Below are 16,745 nucleotides of genomic sequence, written 5' to 3' on the forward strand. Positions count from 1 at the left end.
CACACTGGCACCTCTGCTTTCCCCCAGGGGCAGCGTCTCCTGCACCCCTTGACGCAAATGGCGATCAATACGAATAACCAAACTCATGGCAGACTCTAACGATGCAGGAGTCTCATACATTAGGAGGGCCTGTTTAACTCTTTCTGAAACCCCATGAATAAACTGACTCCGCAGCGCTGGGTCGTTCCACTGTGTGTCTACTGCCCAACGGCGAAATTCTGAACAATAGTCTTCCGCCATACGTTCCCCCTGACGGAGGGCGCGGATTTTAGATTCCGCCAAAGCCAATCTGTCGGGATCATCATAAATGAGCCCGAGTGCTGAAAAAACATTCTCAACCGAATGAAACGTAGCAGAGTCGGCTGGTAAGGAAAACGCCCATGCTTGAGGGTCCCCACTCAGTAATGATAACACCAGACCCACCCGCTGAGCCTCACTACCTGAGGAGACTGGGCGCATGCGAAAGTATAACTTGCAAGCCTCCCGAAAGATGACAAATTTGCTGCGTTCCCCAGAAAATCGTTCAGGCAGTGGAATCTTAGGCTCTGCACCTGCACCTGCAGAAGCCGCTTGCACATTAGCTACAACGAGGCCCTGCTGCTGAACTGCCCCCTTCAACTCGGTGACCTGTAAGGACAGCGCCGCCAACTGGCGGTTTATGGAAGTCATGGAATCCATGGAAAAATGTTAGGCCGATTATAATGTTATGCGGGGCTTAGGTCAAAGGAGGCTGACATACCCGGGGCCCCTGCTGAGTCCCTCAAACTAGGGAAAACCCTGTCTGACCCTCAACCCAGGGTTTTTGGTAATGGTGCAAATGCCTGAGCCTCCAACCTTTCCTTATCTCCTGCTCAGCCCTAAGCTGAACCCTCCACCCTCCACCCAGTGAGTTGTCAAACCACCAAAGCCCACACAGTAATGACAGACAGGGAGAACTTAAACCACACCGCGCCGCAAACACACAGGACAATACTGTAATGTGAACAGGGCAAAACAAAGCACAAATATAGGAAGGCGAAAAGGTAACAACGGATCATATGACACCAGATATGAATTTCTCTCTCCAACACCACCTCTCCAGACCGGAACCACTTGGCATAAAGCACAAGCTATAATCGGCGATGCCCACAGGCCAGCACAACTATTTAAAGACCATGGGCGTGGCCAAACATCCCACCTGATTTCCAGCTAGATTAACCCCAGATAACCTAAGTAAAATCAAGCCGGTGCCACTGAGGCTATAGTGGACGGAGATGGAACTACCGCTGCCTGCCGGACGCTGTGGTGTCCGACATGACAATAAGTCTTTGAGGCGGAAGTGGGAGGTTCTGATTATTGAGGATGTTAACTTCAGGTCATTAGCAGAATGGAGGGCACAGGTAGGGTGGTAGACTGAGGCGATGGAGGAGATGTATGGTGGTGCTGAGCCATGGAGTGTTTGTGGGTGAGGGTAATACGTTTATACTGAATTCTGGAGTGGATGAGTAACCAGTGTTATGACTGGTATAAGGTAGAGGCATTGGTGTAACAGTTGGTGAGGAATATGATCCTGGCTGCAGCATTCAAGACAGATTGAAGAGTTTGGTAAGAGAGAAACCAATTAGTAGAGTTACAATAGTCAAGACGAGAATGAATAAGAGAAACAGGAAGAGTTTTTGCAGAGTCAAAAGTAAGAAAAGGTCAAATTCTAGAAATGTTTTTGAAGTGCAGATAACAAGAGCAAGTCAGTGATCGCATGTGGGGGGTGAATGAAATCTCTGAATCAAGTATGACCCCAAACAGTGGGCATGTTGCTGGGGAGTAATGGTAGAACCACACACAGAAATGGCAATGTCAGGCATGGGTAGGTTAGTAGAGGGAGGAAACACTAGGAGTTCAGTTTTTGACAATTTCAGTTTCAGATAGAGGGAGGAAATGATGTTGGACACAGCGGTAAGACAATCACTGGTGTTTTCTAGAAAGGCAGGAGTGATGTAGGGAGAGGAGGTGTATAATTGAGTGTCAACAGCATAGAGATGGTACTGGAAACCAAATCTACTGATTCTTTGTCCAATAGGGGCAGTATGCAAAGAGAAGAGGAGGGGCCTAGGACTGATCCTTGAGGAACCCCAACAGTAAGGGGAAGATGAGAGGAGGGGGATCCAGCAAAAGATACAGTGAAGGAGTGGTCAGAGAGATAGGAGTAGAATCAGGAGAGAATAGTGTCCTTGAGGCCAATAGAGCAGAGCATAATAAGGAGGAGCTGATGATCCAAAGTGTTGAATGCTGCAGAGAGATCCAGGAGAATTAGCATGGAGTAGTGACCATTCGATTTAGCAGTTAGTAGATCATTAGAGACTTTAGTGAGGGCAGTTTCCGTAGAGTGTAAAGAGCAGAAACTGGATTGAAGAGTGTCGAGAAGAGAGTTATCTGAGAGATAGCGGATAAGATGGGAGTGGACCAGGCATTCGAGGAGTTTAAAGATGAAGGGAAGATTAGAGACAGGTCTGTAGTTAGCGGCACAGTTTTGGTCGAGGGATTTTTTTAAGTAATGGATGTATTATGATATGCTTAAATGAGGAGGGAAAGATACCAGAAGTGAGAGAGAGGTTGAATATTTTTTGTTAGGTGAGTGGTGACAGCAGGGGAAAGGGGCTGGAGGTGATGTGATGGAATGCAAGGAGCCTGATCACTTCTTCTGTGACTGCTTCAAAATCAGAGAGTGAGCTAGATGCAATGGGGGAGGGAGGACAGTGCATGGTATGAGTGGATTGGGAGAAAATTTCCTGTTGGATATGATCAATTTTTTCTTTGAAGTAATTGGCCAGATTGTCAGCACAGAGATCCGTTGTTGGGGTCTGCATTCTTGGGTTGAGTAGGATATGAAAAGTGTCAAAGAGACCTTTAGGGTTATTGGATAGTGAAGTGATGAGGGTGTTGAAATAGTTTTTTTTTGTAGAGGTGAAGGGCAGTGTTGTATGTTTTGAGCATAAACTTATAATGGATGATATTTTCGGGGAGATTGGATTTTCTCCACAGACGTTCGCTGCATCTGGAGCACCGCTGTAGGAACCGTGTTTGCAGTGTGTGCCAGGGTTGTCGCCATGTATGCCACGTTGTTCTATGTATAGGAGGTACGGTTTCATCAAGGGCACTTTGCTGTGTTTCATTATTCTTCAGTGCAGAATCAGGACATGAGAGGGAGGAGATAGGGGCCAATGATGACTGCAAGTTCTTCATAAGTTTATGGGTTTTAATGGCCTGTATATTTCTATAAGTGTGGATAGTGGGGGTGACCTGAGTGGGATGGCAGTTCTTAATCAAGAATGAAAGAAGGATGTGGTCAGAGAGCGTGAGAGGTGAGTTTGTAGAATCATACACTGAGCAAAGCCGGGAGAAGACCATGTTGAGGGAGTTTCCATCTTCATGCATAGGAGAGGTAGTAAGCTGCTAAAGTCTGAAGGAGGAGGTTAGAGATAAAATATGGGTATCAGATGAGTGAGGGGAAAAGCAATGGGGATGTTGAAGTCACCCATGATGTGGGTGGGGATGGCATAGGAGAGAAAATGTGGAATCCAGGTGCAAAGGAATCCAGGAACTGATGGGAGGGGCCCGGAGGACAAAACACCACCACCACTCGCATGGAGAAGGGGATATAGAGTCTGACAGCTTGGACCTCAAAAGAAGGGAAGATAAGTGAGTGTACTTGAAGGATAACCTTATAGGAACATTTGGGTGAAAGGAGCAGACCAGCGCCTCCACCTGCTCTGTTGTCTGGTCTTGGGGTGTGAGAGAAGTGTAGTACACAGTATTATGGGCACCACATTTTGCTCCATACAGTATAATGAGCCACATGTATTGCTCCATACAGTATTTTGGGCACCACATAGTGCTCCATACTGAATAATGAGCCCCACATATTGCTTCATACAGTATTATGGGAACCACATGTTGCTCCATACAAAATAATGAGCCCCATATATTGCTCCATAGAGGATCATGGACCCCATATAATGCACCATACAGTATAATGAGCCACATGTATTGCTCCATACAGTATAATGAGTCCATTGTAATACTACACACACTATATGATGGGCCCCATATATTGCTCCATACAGAATGGGCCCCATATAATGATTTATACAGAATAGGCCCCAAAAAATGCTACATACAGTATATGAAGGGCCCCATATAATGTTCCAGTATATGAGGGGCCCCAAATATGACTCCAAGCAGAATGGACTGTATATAATGCTCCACATACAGTATAATGGGCCTTATATGATGCTTCATATATAATGGGCCCCATATGATGGTCCAGTATATTAAGGGTCCCATGTATTGCTCTGTATATGATGCTCCAGTGTATGATGGGCCCCATATAATGATCCTTATATGATGCTCCAGTACTGTATATGATAGACCCCATTTATTGCTACAAACAAAAAAAAATGAAATACCTCTCCTTGCTGGCCACTGCTTTGCTCCACAATCCTCAGTGTTGGCATCTTCTGTCTGTCTGAGAGGCCACACTAGTCACGTCATTGAGTCCATTGACCTGAATGTCACAGTCAGAAAACTGATGACAGATGATGCCACAGTGGTGGAACAGGGAGAGGTAAGTGTTGCAAGTAACGGGACCCTGAGCAAGTGGGAGGGCTCACTTGTGGGCTTTGGCACAGGGCCCCACTAGTGTACTGGTGACCATGATGGCGAGCGGGCCCCCCATGCTGATGCCATTAAAAGTTGATCAGTGACTTCTCCATTTTTTTTTTGCTTTTTTGTGGATTGATTTGAAGCTTTTATTGGGAACATTTTACATAATGTTTGGGATCTCATGTATCTGGCTCTCTACACTGAGCACTTACTTTGGTGAGGTTTCCTTCTAGATCTGTGAGTGACATTATTCAGAATAAACCCCCGATAGATCCATTCACTATAATGAGGCAGCAGAGTTACTCTGGACTCCATCTGGCCTCTGTTCAGCCTTGTCATTCTGTTCAAAAGTTCACCAAACTGTGTCCGAGAGCAGTTTTATGCACACCTAAAAAGACGAACACCACCAGATCACAGTGCCTCCATCTGCCTCATTCTAGGGAATCTTCCGCTGGTGGTTCGGTATGAATCACGTATTTCAGAGATTAACACAGAAACCCTGGTGTTAACACTCAGTGTAGAGCGCAGGTTTAACGTGCGCCGAGCCTTAGTACGATCTTTGGGAGGCAGAATGAACTGAAGAATTTGAAGAATTGGTTTTATTTATTTTTTTACGCCGTTCCTTGTTCAGTATAAGTGATTAGATGACTTTATTCTTTGAGTCGGTGCGATTACAGCGATAACCGATTTATAACGGGTTTTCATTTTTGGTTGCTGACACACACTAAAAGACTCTTTTCATTTTAAAAACTAGTTTTTGTATCACTAGTTTGAGAGCTATAATTTTTCCATATTTAGGCCCACATAGTCATATGAGGTCTTGTTTTTTGCTGGACGAGTTGACGTTTTCATTGGGTTCATTTTCAGAGACATGACATTTTTTGATTACTTTCTATTCTGATTTTTGTGAGGCAGAATGAACAAAACCCAGCAATTCAGGATTTTCTTTTAATTTTTTTTGTTCCATGTGTGGTAAAATTGCTAAAACAGATTTATTATTCAGGTCCAAATGATCACAGTGGTACCACATTTATATAGTTTTTGGTGTTTTGGTGCTTGTACACAATAAAAACTATTTTATAGAAAAATAATTTTTGCATTGCTTTATTCTGAGAGCTATAACTTTTTTATTTTTCTGCTGATGGAATGTTTGATGTCTTCTTTTTTTGCGGGACAAGATTACATTTACAGCGGTACCATGTTTATCTATATTTGCGTTTTTGTTAGCATTTTATTCCACTTTTTGTTCGACGGTAAAATGATAAAGCATTTTTTTTGCCTTGCTTTTTATTTTTTTTAAGATGTTTCACTAAAGGGGTTAACAAGTGGGACAGTTTTATAGGTAGGGTTCCGGACGCAACAATACCAAATGTGTACTTTTACTGTTTATATTTTTTTTTCTAAAAATATTTATTTATGGGTATAATATATTTTTATTTATTTTTTTTAAAGATTTTTATAATTAATTAAAAACTTCTTTGTTTTACTTACTTTTTTACTTTGTCCCACTGGGGAACTTTCATTTTTTGCAGGCTGATCGCTTGTATAGCGTAGAGATGCAGGAGCATTCCCATGCTATGCATTGACAGACAAAGTTGCTTCATCATGCTCTGAGTATGATGAAGCAACGTTGCTAGCTTTGGTGACTTGGATGTTGTCATGACAGCGATTCGGACCCTGCAATGATGTCGCAGTATGAGATCACTCGAGGCACTGAGTACCAGGTGTAAGCTGTCAGATTCAGCTGACACCCGGCCTCTGTACTCGCAAAATTGCCAGGACATATCCATGCAGCACAGGTCAAAAAGTTCCAGGTCACAGAAATGTATGGATATGTGTCATGTAGGAAAGGGGTTAGGGTGTGTACACGCGTTGCGGATTTTGATCTGGATCCGCAGCGTTTTTGGAAGCGCGGAATTTCATCAAATCTGCAGTGTAGCGCACAAACAATGTTAGTGAATGATAAATTAAGAATTGCTGTGCAACATGCTGTAGAAAAATCCACTTAGATTTGCAGCGTTTTTTCCGCAGCATGTCAATTCTTTTTGCGGATCCGCACCAGCGATTTCTAGTCTGGCATATATTCTCTCTCTCTATCTATCTCTCTCAGCACAGGGGAGAAAATTCACAAACCAAATCCATTCCCAGTACCAAATCCGCACATCAAAAGCGCATTAAAATCCGCAAGAAATCCGCATTAATTCCATATGGAAACCGAAAGCGTTTTGCACTAAGTTTTCTGCCAAGAGATGCGGATTCTCTACAGAAAATTCTGCAGGCTAATCTGCAACATGTGCGCATACCCTTACAGTTTGAAGGTGAAGTCGAACTTCGCTGTGCTCTCTGAAGAGCTGGGGTTCCCCTTCTTTTTTCCACCAAACCACATTTGAGATGTCATGATTTAATCTAAAATGTAAAGTAACAGTCAGATCCAGCTGTGACAAAAATGTGACTCATTGCCTAAATGATAACGAAAAACATAAAACTAAAGCAATTTATAAAGCAGATGTTCTTTTCACTGGAGTATATATACTGTGTGTGTGTATATATATATATATATATATATATAATCCAGGTGAAAAAGTCCGCTTTATTTAGCAATCCACATTAAAACTTCATGGCCGGGAGGCTGGAGGGAGGAGTGAGCAATGTCTGACGACGGCCGTTTCGTGCTTACTAGAAAAATGGCATATTTATCTTCTGCACTAAAGTTACAAGTATTTTAATTTTGAAATGTAAAATGTTTTGAAATATCTCATGTTATACTTGCTATACTAAAAAAATATATATATATTCAGGTTAGAAGGAACCTGACACCATGATAATGTCACCCAATCTGCAGGCATCATGATAAAGAACAGGTGGAGCTTAGTAGATTAATTATATTGTTTTTGAGAAACAATTTGATGTAACCTTTTAAACCTCTGCTCTTTCTATGATCTTTAGTCCAGCGGATTGTCCTATCTGTGATGGACAGCATCTTTAGGCAAATTTATACAAGTAAAGCTGTCTTTCACTGATTGGGATTTCTGGTCTAGTTGACTGTCCTGTCAGTGACAGACAGCTTTCCTTGTATAAGTGTACACTCCGTCACTGATGGGACCGTCTACTGGATCGAAAATCACAGAAAAACAGAAGATTGAATGACTAAATGCAGGTTATACTAAATCTTTTCTTATAAAATGTATATATCAGTCTATTCAGCTCCCCTGTTATATAACATGTTGTCTATAGACTGGACGGCATTTTCATGTTGACCGATTCCGTTTAAAGGGAATCACCAGAAGACTAAAATGGAAATTAACAAGCAAGACTTATTTTGCATCCCAAATGAACTAAGGGATGATAACTATCGTATAAGTATTGAATTTGCCATTTATCCTTGGCTCTACACGAGAAGGACTGGAATATTTGCCCTGGGTGAACAAAAGTCTAGTATGGTTCCTGAAACTGCTGCCAGACACAGTTGCTTGACTCTTTGGAGAACAAAACCCTTGATCTTTTGCTCTCCAAACATCATCTGGGGAGTTCCCTATAGGCGCCAAATTGTTGACTGGGCCAGACGATACGCAGATGTGCACAATAATGCCACAACTATTAAATGCATATCTCTTGACTTCCATTTAATTATTAATTTCTTTAATGACGTTGACAGTTTAATCTCAACCATCATAGTTCATCTGATCAACAAGACGATTAGTCATTGGCATCCATGACTCCAGATGATTATTTGGAAACATTATAACACCCATGAAAGCAGCCAACAAGCAATCTAAATGAGCCATTAGTTTGGCATGTGATGAATAATTACACCTACGGAAATATCTTCTGATAATGCCCTGACCATCACAAAGTAACACTTGACTCCAGCATTGCCTTATCTCCTTTGCAGTCATATGAAGTGGATCACAATTTGGAGATGTAATATAAGATTGAGTACAAATCTTTTCTCAGTGGGGAGTGGGGTTCAATAAACTTTGGTTGATGAGGCAGCACATGTGTTGGAAGTCTAGCATCATCTGTTAAGTTTATGCAGGACATTCCAATTCCCTATTTAACAGTTTTTTCACCACCCTGTGACATTGATCTCTTGTTGGCATGTGTCAGTTAATCTTAGTTTAAGATTTTGCATATAATAGAAACTTGAGTTTCAGCTTTTCTGTGAACACATAGGAAAGCAAACATTTTTTAACTGCAGTAGTGTAAAACACAAAAATCACAGTGTGATCTTTATTTTTCTAAACCACCCGCAGATTAGGTTTTTTAGTGAAATTTAGGAACTTTCTGTTGTTTGCAATAAAGCAATCAAACAGTTGAACAATCAAACCGTTTATAAAGCACAGAACAATTAATATAACAAGTGATTTCTCCAACTCAAAATGCAGTCTGAGAATTAATCAACCCTTTCATGGCAAGCATCAATAATAATTAGCAGCTCGCCATTTGCCTGATGCATAGCCAGACATGAGCTTCTAGTTACATCCCTGAGGAATCTCAAATCATTCCTAAGTGTCAATGGCTTCCACTTCACTAATATTCTTCAGTTATTATAAGACTGGTTTAAAAAGTTAGGAGAAGACATCATTATTACCTTGCACATAAAAAGGTAAAGGATGCAAAAAGATAGTACAGGAATTGAATGTTTCTAGACACACAATTGGAAATATGTTTTGCAAGTTCAAAGTTTAAAGAACACTACCTAGACATGGCAGATAGGGGAATTGATCACCAGCCATCGCCACAAAAATGACTAAGTGACTGAAAAATAACTGTAGCAAGATTTCGTGGCACCAGGTACAGAGGATTTCAGTTAGCACAGTACGATACATACTAAATACTGAAGGTCTCCATGCCAGAACTCTAAGAAATACACCTCTACTGAAGCAAAAGCATAAAAAAGTCATCTCATATATGCTCAACAACATATAAATAATGGTATTTTGCTCTATGGAGCAATGAAACAGAACCTAATTTTTTAAGGTCTTTCAATAAGCAGTATGTCTGAAGAAAGAACAATGAAGCATACACTGTAAAGTATACCCTGCTCACAGTGAAATATGGAGGTGGCTCTGTAATAGTTTGTAACTCCATTGCTTTCTCTAGCACTAGAAACTTGCAGTGTGTAGATGGCAAGATGGATTCAATCAAATATCATGAAATCCTATGAGATAATCTCCTATAAGAGAGTTAAAACTAGAGCAACCTTGGATTTTCAAATGAATATGGACAATAAGCATACTTAATAGTCCATCAAGGTGTGGTTTCAGAAGACGTCCAGGAAAATTCTTTGGTGGAATTTTAATGCAGGCAGTTGGAACATGCAAATCAAATCCAAGGGTGCTCTACAGAGAACTAAAGACACTTGACATGAAGGTATTAAATAATTCTGAAGACAGAAAAAATGAAAACAAGGTAATTGTGGGTGCTGCCAGGTCCAGAGGAAACAGGGAGACCAAGATATTAGAAAGAGGGGAATATTATTGACAATGCATTTCAGAGTTGTAATTCCATCATCAGGTATCTCATAAATACATTATTATTAAAATTCCCCACCTTTCTAAACTCCTGGTCACCCTGTTTCCTCGGAACTTGCTAGCACCTGCACACACCGGGTTTTCCATTCTTTTTTTTTCTCTCCTCAAGTTGCGATTCTGACTGGGTAAGGGTCAGCCGAGGAGCAGCAGCCACATCCTATCATTTCTCAATCCCTATGTAGTGTTGTTCTTGCAATTTGCATAACTTTAGAAGAAAAGTGGCTTCCTTGAATCCCACTGATTTCATACATGTAGTGCCCCTGCTTCTTATTCGTGAATAATTCTGCAGTAGTCAGTAAAGTGGCATTTTGTGTAGAATTCAGAGAAATCATGCTAGATGTTAGTTGTATTGCGCTATCAAAATTGTTCTTGTATGATTGGTTTATTGCAAACAGCAAAGAGTGTAAATTTTGCTAAGAATTTATATAGCGTCAACAAATTCCACAGCACTTTACCATTAAGCGAGAATCTGTACAGAAAATAAAGACATCACAAAGTAGCGCATAATTCAACAGTTACAGGGGTAGTGAGGGCCCTGCTCGCAAGCTCACAATTTATAAGGAAATAGAGGGACACAATAGGTAAAAATTGCTTGTCATGTATGTGTCATGATCCATTTTTGGATCTGTGGCAGATCCGGGCTCTCATATTAAAACTTTTTTCCTTTCAGGCCATCGGGGGTTAATATTAGTTTTTGCCCCTGGTGGCCGCTGGTGTTACTGCATCATTAGTTGGTCTTCTGGTGAGTTTTTCCCCCCGGTGGCCGCTGGTGTTACTGCATTGTGATTAATTATCTATGCAGGCCGAAACCACTCCCACCTTCCTACATAAGCTCCCCAGGTGCACCAACTAACTGTTGGTGATATTGTTTCTCTTTGGAGACCAACCAAGCTGGATTTCAGGAGCTAACAGTCTCTGTGGCTCTTCAGTTGTCTGCTGTTTTCAAGTGGCTAACTCTGCTATCCTGGAGCATTGCCACAGAGCAAGCTAAGTCTTGTCTTTCAGTTTATTTTACTCCGAGGTGTCTGTATTACCCTTTCCCTGGTTTTTGGTGCAGTTTACTTTATTCCCTGTCTCACGTTCTGGGGAGGGGGTTGGGTGTCTAGCTCAGGGCTGAACAGGAGATAGGGACACGTCGGAGACTTTGGCCTCACTACCTTTAAGTTTACCGCCAAGTTAAGGAAAGTCAGGGCACCGCCTTAGTCTTAGGGGTAGTTCAGGGGCCCTGGTTCCACATCCCCTGTTTTCCCCTTACTGCCCTGTGACAGTTTGGTACAGCCATTATTATAATAAATAGGTGATTTCAAATATGATGTATGATCCAGTCATCAGCCAGTATCTGTCTAAGTGCAGTTACCAAGTGATATTGGGTGCATCGAGGATGTAGAGCAGATGAGTAGGAGGAAACAGAGTCTGGGGAAAATTTATAAAGAGGAAACAATGAAGATTTTGGCTTATCTCCGCACTTCACTAATTGATCTAAAGGCATGTATTTTTAATTCATGCTTAAAAACATGGAGACTAGGTATTAGTCTGATTAACCGGGGTAGTGAAATCCCGAAAACTGGTGCAGCACGAGAGAAGTCTCCCGAGACAGATTTGGGAGTTTTAGATTATGTAGGATGTTAGTCTTAGATCAGTTGTGGAGTGGAAATCGAGTGTATCTGCAGTGAGGGTTAAATGCAGCTGTATGTATCATTAATTTTGGTTAAATAACTCATTTACTAAATAGCAACATATTAATATTAATGTAGGCTTACCCTTAGTTAAATGGGTTATCTTAAGGGTTTGTTCATATGTGACAGGAAAGTGTTTTGGATTCGGTCATAAGTTTTGTTGCATATCAGCGACAAAATTCACAAGTGTTGCGTGCAAATTTTAAAGCGGATTTACTTCAGCTTTCACCCTAGGCATTAAAAACTGTTCACAGCATGTGTATGCAGTTTTTGTGACTTCATGTTTGTAATATATGTTTCCACATGTATTATTGTCATATATGGATATAGGGACACTAACAGATACTATTAGACTAGGTTACTTTGAATATTCACATATTCAACCCAACAATCTTGAAAAGGGAAGGGTAATGCTCTGAATCTGGACTACAGCCAAATATTTTTTTAATGGTGACATCCAGTTTTAGTTTCATTATATCAGCTAGAAACTTTCTTTTACTTCATCAAAGGTCTATTGAACACATAATGGCTGTTTTTTATATTTGCTTTTTTGTTTTTATTATATAATAATCTAGCTAAACTGTTGTTTTATATATTCTGTACATAATTTATAAATCTAATTGGGCATCAACCTCTCCCTTAAAATTTTCATCTAACTCTACCCTAATTATCTGGTGCTATATTTCTTCATTTTGGTTGTTAGTTTTGACACTCACTTTTTATCTTTATTAGGACATCTGTCACCTTCCTGCTACTAATGTTTTATGATGTGTGCTTAGCAGTAAATATTCAATAGTATTGTATTAAACAGACATAAGTTAAAATCAAGAGTGCAGCCAGTGGCAGGAAGAACATTGTGCCAACGCTAGTGTTGACATAAGTCTGGAAACCACAGTACCGGCTTCTAAAGTATAGAGATTTCAAAGAAAAGGCAAAAGACAAATGTGTTCAAAACCCTGATGTGAATTATTTTAGTCAAGTTACATATCTCATTGAGACTTTGTAATACTTCATGTTTTAAAGGATTCACCAACAGCTGTGACTCTTGGACTGCGGATGGAAGAAATGATTTTCAATCTCGCCGATGCACACTTATTTTTTAATGATTTGGAGGTAAGCCAGAATCTTTGGTGTATGTGTTGCTAAATTTGGGCTGGGAGTGCTCTCCAAACAGCTGTTGCTTTCTCACTTCATGAGTGCAGATATAAAACTAAAGTGTTTACCAAAGTCTTTTATATGTATTTAGGCTTTGATAAGCCCAATAAGAAAATTTCCCACAAGTGAGTTCCTAATGCTACATATCGGAATGTGTTGTTTTTGGAAGCCAGTAGACCTGGTAGTCTGTTAGCATTGCTTTAGTCAAAATTGCAGAACAAATGTCACTAAAAACTGGATAAATGTACAAGTAACCCAATAGATGATTTAAAAATAGAGCCAATAATTATGCCGTAAAGGTTTAAAATCTTGCAGTGCCGCAAGGTCCCCCTGCTCAAGAAGGCACATGTGCAGACCTATCTGACCCAAAGAACACCATCCCCACTGTCAAGCATGGAGGCGGAAACATTATGTTTTGGGGATGTTTCTCTGCCAAGGGTACAGGGCTACTTCACCGCATTAATGGGAGAATGGATGGATCCATGTGCCGCAAAATCCTGCGTGACAACCTCCTTCCCTCTGCCAGAACATTAAATTTGGGTCGTGGCTGGGTCTTCCAGCAAGACAATGACCCAAAACATACAGCCAAGGCAACAAAGGAGTGACTAAAAAAGAAACACATGAAGGTCATGGAGTGGCCTAGCCAGTCTCCAAACCTTTATCCCATAGAAGACGTATGGAGGGAGTTGAAACTCTGAGTTGCCAAGCAACAGCCCCCAAATTTTAATGATTTTGAGATGATCTGCAAAGAGGATTGGACCAAAATTAATTCTGACATGTGCACAAACCTCATTATCAACTTCAAAAAATGTCTGACTGTTGTGCTTGCCACCAAGGGTTTTGCCACCAAGTATTAAGTCTTGTTTGCAAGAGGGATCAAATACTTATTTCTCATTGCAAAATGCAAATAACTTTATATAATTTATACTATGTGAATTATGGAGGTGGCTCAGTAATGGTTTGCAACTCAATGTGATATTCTGTCTCTCAATGTTAAAATTAACCTACCCTTAAAAATATAGACTGTTCATGTCTTAGTCAGTGGGGAAACTTTGTGAATATATAAATATCACCTGTTCAAGCTATAATAATGTAATTCAAGAAGCAAAACCACAACTGTTATAATGCAGATGAACAAAATTAAACTATTAACATTGCACAAATATATTCTACGTAAAGTATAATTTCTATATGCTTTGGAAATATGTTGAACTACTTATCTTCTGTCATGTCTTCAGAAACTGCATTCCAATTTCTGCTTCTTGCCTGTTTATACTCAGTCTACAAGAGCTATTTGGAGAGCTTTTGTGGGGTCATCATACTGTTTGGAGGAATGTTTATGGGGCCATCATACTATTCTGAGCACTGTGTGTGGGCCACCATGCTATTTAAGGGATGTTCAAGGGCCATTATATTGTGTGGAGGGCTGTGGGGGAGCCATTATTCTGTGTGGAGGGTTGTGGGGGGCCATTACACTGACTGGAGAGCTATGTGGGGGGCCATTATACTGTTTGGAGTTCTAGTGGGTGCCATTATAGAGTGTGTGAATACTAATGGGCTTCTATACAAGCAGAATTACTTTGTAATGTCTGCAGAATTGTAGCATATTCTCTTTTTTGCTCCTGCCAAATATTTTTTTTGGGGCCCCAATTAGGACTTTTGCTATGGGTCCCCATGATTTCTATGTACTCCCCTGTACCCCACATCAAAAATTAGTGCATCTAGTTTTTTGAATGAACGTAATTAGAGTTAAGGGCAGCAGCGAGTCTTCTAGGCATGAAATGAATCATTTGATGACATAACGACATATTACAACATCTATATTTTTCCATTCATCAAGGATGACCTCTGATAGAGCCCGGATACCGGATGAAGAGTGATGATCACCTTGTCTATTCAGAAATCCACATAGGGGTTTGATTGCTTTCAGATCAGGAAACATTTTAGGCCACTGAATCACTTTCATCCTGTTTTTCTTTAAAAATGCAACTGAGGCCTTAGATGTGTTGTTTGGATTATGGCCATGTTGTTAAAAGTTCACAACTGCCAAGGGCATGGAGTTATGGTAACATCTTCTCTTTTAAAATGGTGCAGTACAATTCTTTGACTTCATTATGCCATCAGTGAAATGTAGCTCCTTGACACCTTCATCACTCATGCAGCCCCACATAATGACACTGCCACCACCATGTTTCACTGTAGACCAAATGTATTTTTCTTTGTACTTCTCTCCTTTGCGATGACATAGAATTTTGAAACCATCAATTCCGAAAACATTTATCTTGGTTTCATCACTCCAGAGTGTTCTCCAGTAGTCTTCATATTTTTCAGAAAGGGCGCTAGCAAATTGTAGCTGGGATTTTTTGCTCATGGGCTATAGGAGAGGCTTTCTTTTTAGGCAACATGTATGCTTGCCATTCATCTGCAGTGTTCACCATATAGTATCACAAGAAACACTCACCTCAGTTTTGCTTTCTATTACTTAAGGTAACTGCACTGAACTTGCATGTTGATATTCTTCAACCCTTCTCATCAGAAGACTCTCCTGTTAATTTCTGTAGTCGTCCATATTCTCTCTATGTCTGCAGGACACCTGATTAATGAATAATAGACTTAAACTGGAGTCACACATAGCAACTTACCTGCGATCCCGACAACGATATCAACCTGTCAGGATCGCTGGTAAGTCGCTATGTGATCGCTGGTGAGCTGTCAAACAGACAGCTTCACCAGCGATTAGCACAGCGATGCCGAGCGTGCGGCATCGCTGTGTTCGTTAGCGCTGATGCCATATTCATGTCAAAAATAGAATTAAAATAAAATATATTGTTATTCTCACCTTCCGACGTCCCGCGCAGCATTCCCGCCTCTCTCCACGCTCCGGTCCCAGTAATCCATTGCGAGAATTACCATGATGACGTCCGCTCTCGCGGGATCGCGAAGTCTCGTGGTCATTCTTGCAAAGGATTACTGGGACTGGGAGCGTGGAGAGAGGCGGGAAGACTGTGCGGGACGCCGGAAGGTGATAATAACAATATTTTTTATTTTTTTTATTATTTTACAGCTGATCGCTGGTCTCCCGCCTGTCACACGCAGCGATGCATGCTGGCCAGCGGGAGATCAGCGACGAAAAAAATGTCCAGAGGTTTCTTGCAGCGATCAGCGATACCGGCAGGGGGGCCGGTCGCTGATCGCTGTCACAAATAGTGATCTCGCTGGTGAGATCGCAGTTGTGTCACAAAAGTTGTGACTCAGCAGCGATCTCACTAGCAAGATTGCTATGTGTGACGGGGCCTTTACCTGTGGTTGAATTCATGTTATTTTAGAATTTGTAAGGAAAATCAGTTTTTCGGGTGAGCAAAATAACAAATCTTGTTTGCAATCAATGGCCCACATTTATAGTATGGTATTCCGTACAGAATGTTGATTCTGAAAATAAACTAAAGGGGTTTGCTGTCAAATATGTTGAGGTTTACTCCTTTATGCTGAGAACTGTGTATGTATGTATCTAAGTGTGTGTCTATATATATTTATATATACTCTCAATACGCTTCTGGATAATCCAAATGCTCTCTAGAAAACTTCAGACAGCCCCGGACATGTACTGGCTTAAGCAGGGGGACATGTCTGGAACTGCAGGATCTGAGTCTCTGGTGACATAGTGTGTTACCGATGGTAGCCTTTGCTATGGTGGTCTCAGCTCTATGCAGGTCATTCACTAGGTCCCTCGAGTGGTTCTGGG

The 16,745-nt window shown here is 41.0% G+C and overlaps 1 protein-coding gene across 3 annotated transcripts in view; it reads left to right on the plus strand.

The window, feature by feature from the left end:
* EYA4 (EYA transcriptional coactivator and phosphatase 4) overlaps window positions 1-16,745 on the plus strand; it is a 619,370-nt gene that overhangs the window by 542,712 nt on the left and 59,913 nt on the right. For all 3 annotated transcript variants that reach the window (XM_073575843.1, XM_073575844.1, XM_073575845.1), the window contains one exon: window positions 12,872-12,961. In XM_073575843.1, coding sequence (XP_073431944.1) covers window positions 12,872-12,961 — 90 coding nt within the window. The remainder of the gene's footprint in view (window positions 1-12,871; window positions 12,962-16,745) is intronic.

The sequence above is a fragment of the Dendrobates tinctorius genome, unplaced genomic scaffold (assembly GCF_039654945.1).
Source record: "Dendrobates tinctorius isolate UK_male_01 unplaced genomic scaffold, ASM3965494v1 ptg000046l, whole genome shotgun sequence".
Classification (NCBI taxonomy): Eukaryota; Metazoa; Chordata; class Amphibia; order Anura; family Dendrobatidae; genus Dendrobates; species Dendrobates tinctorius.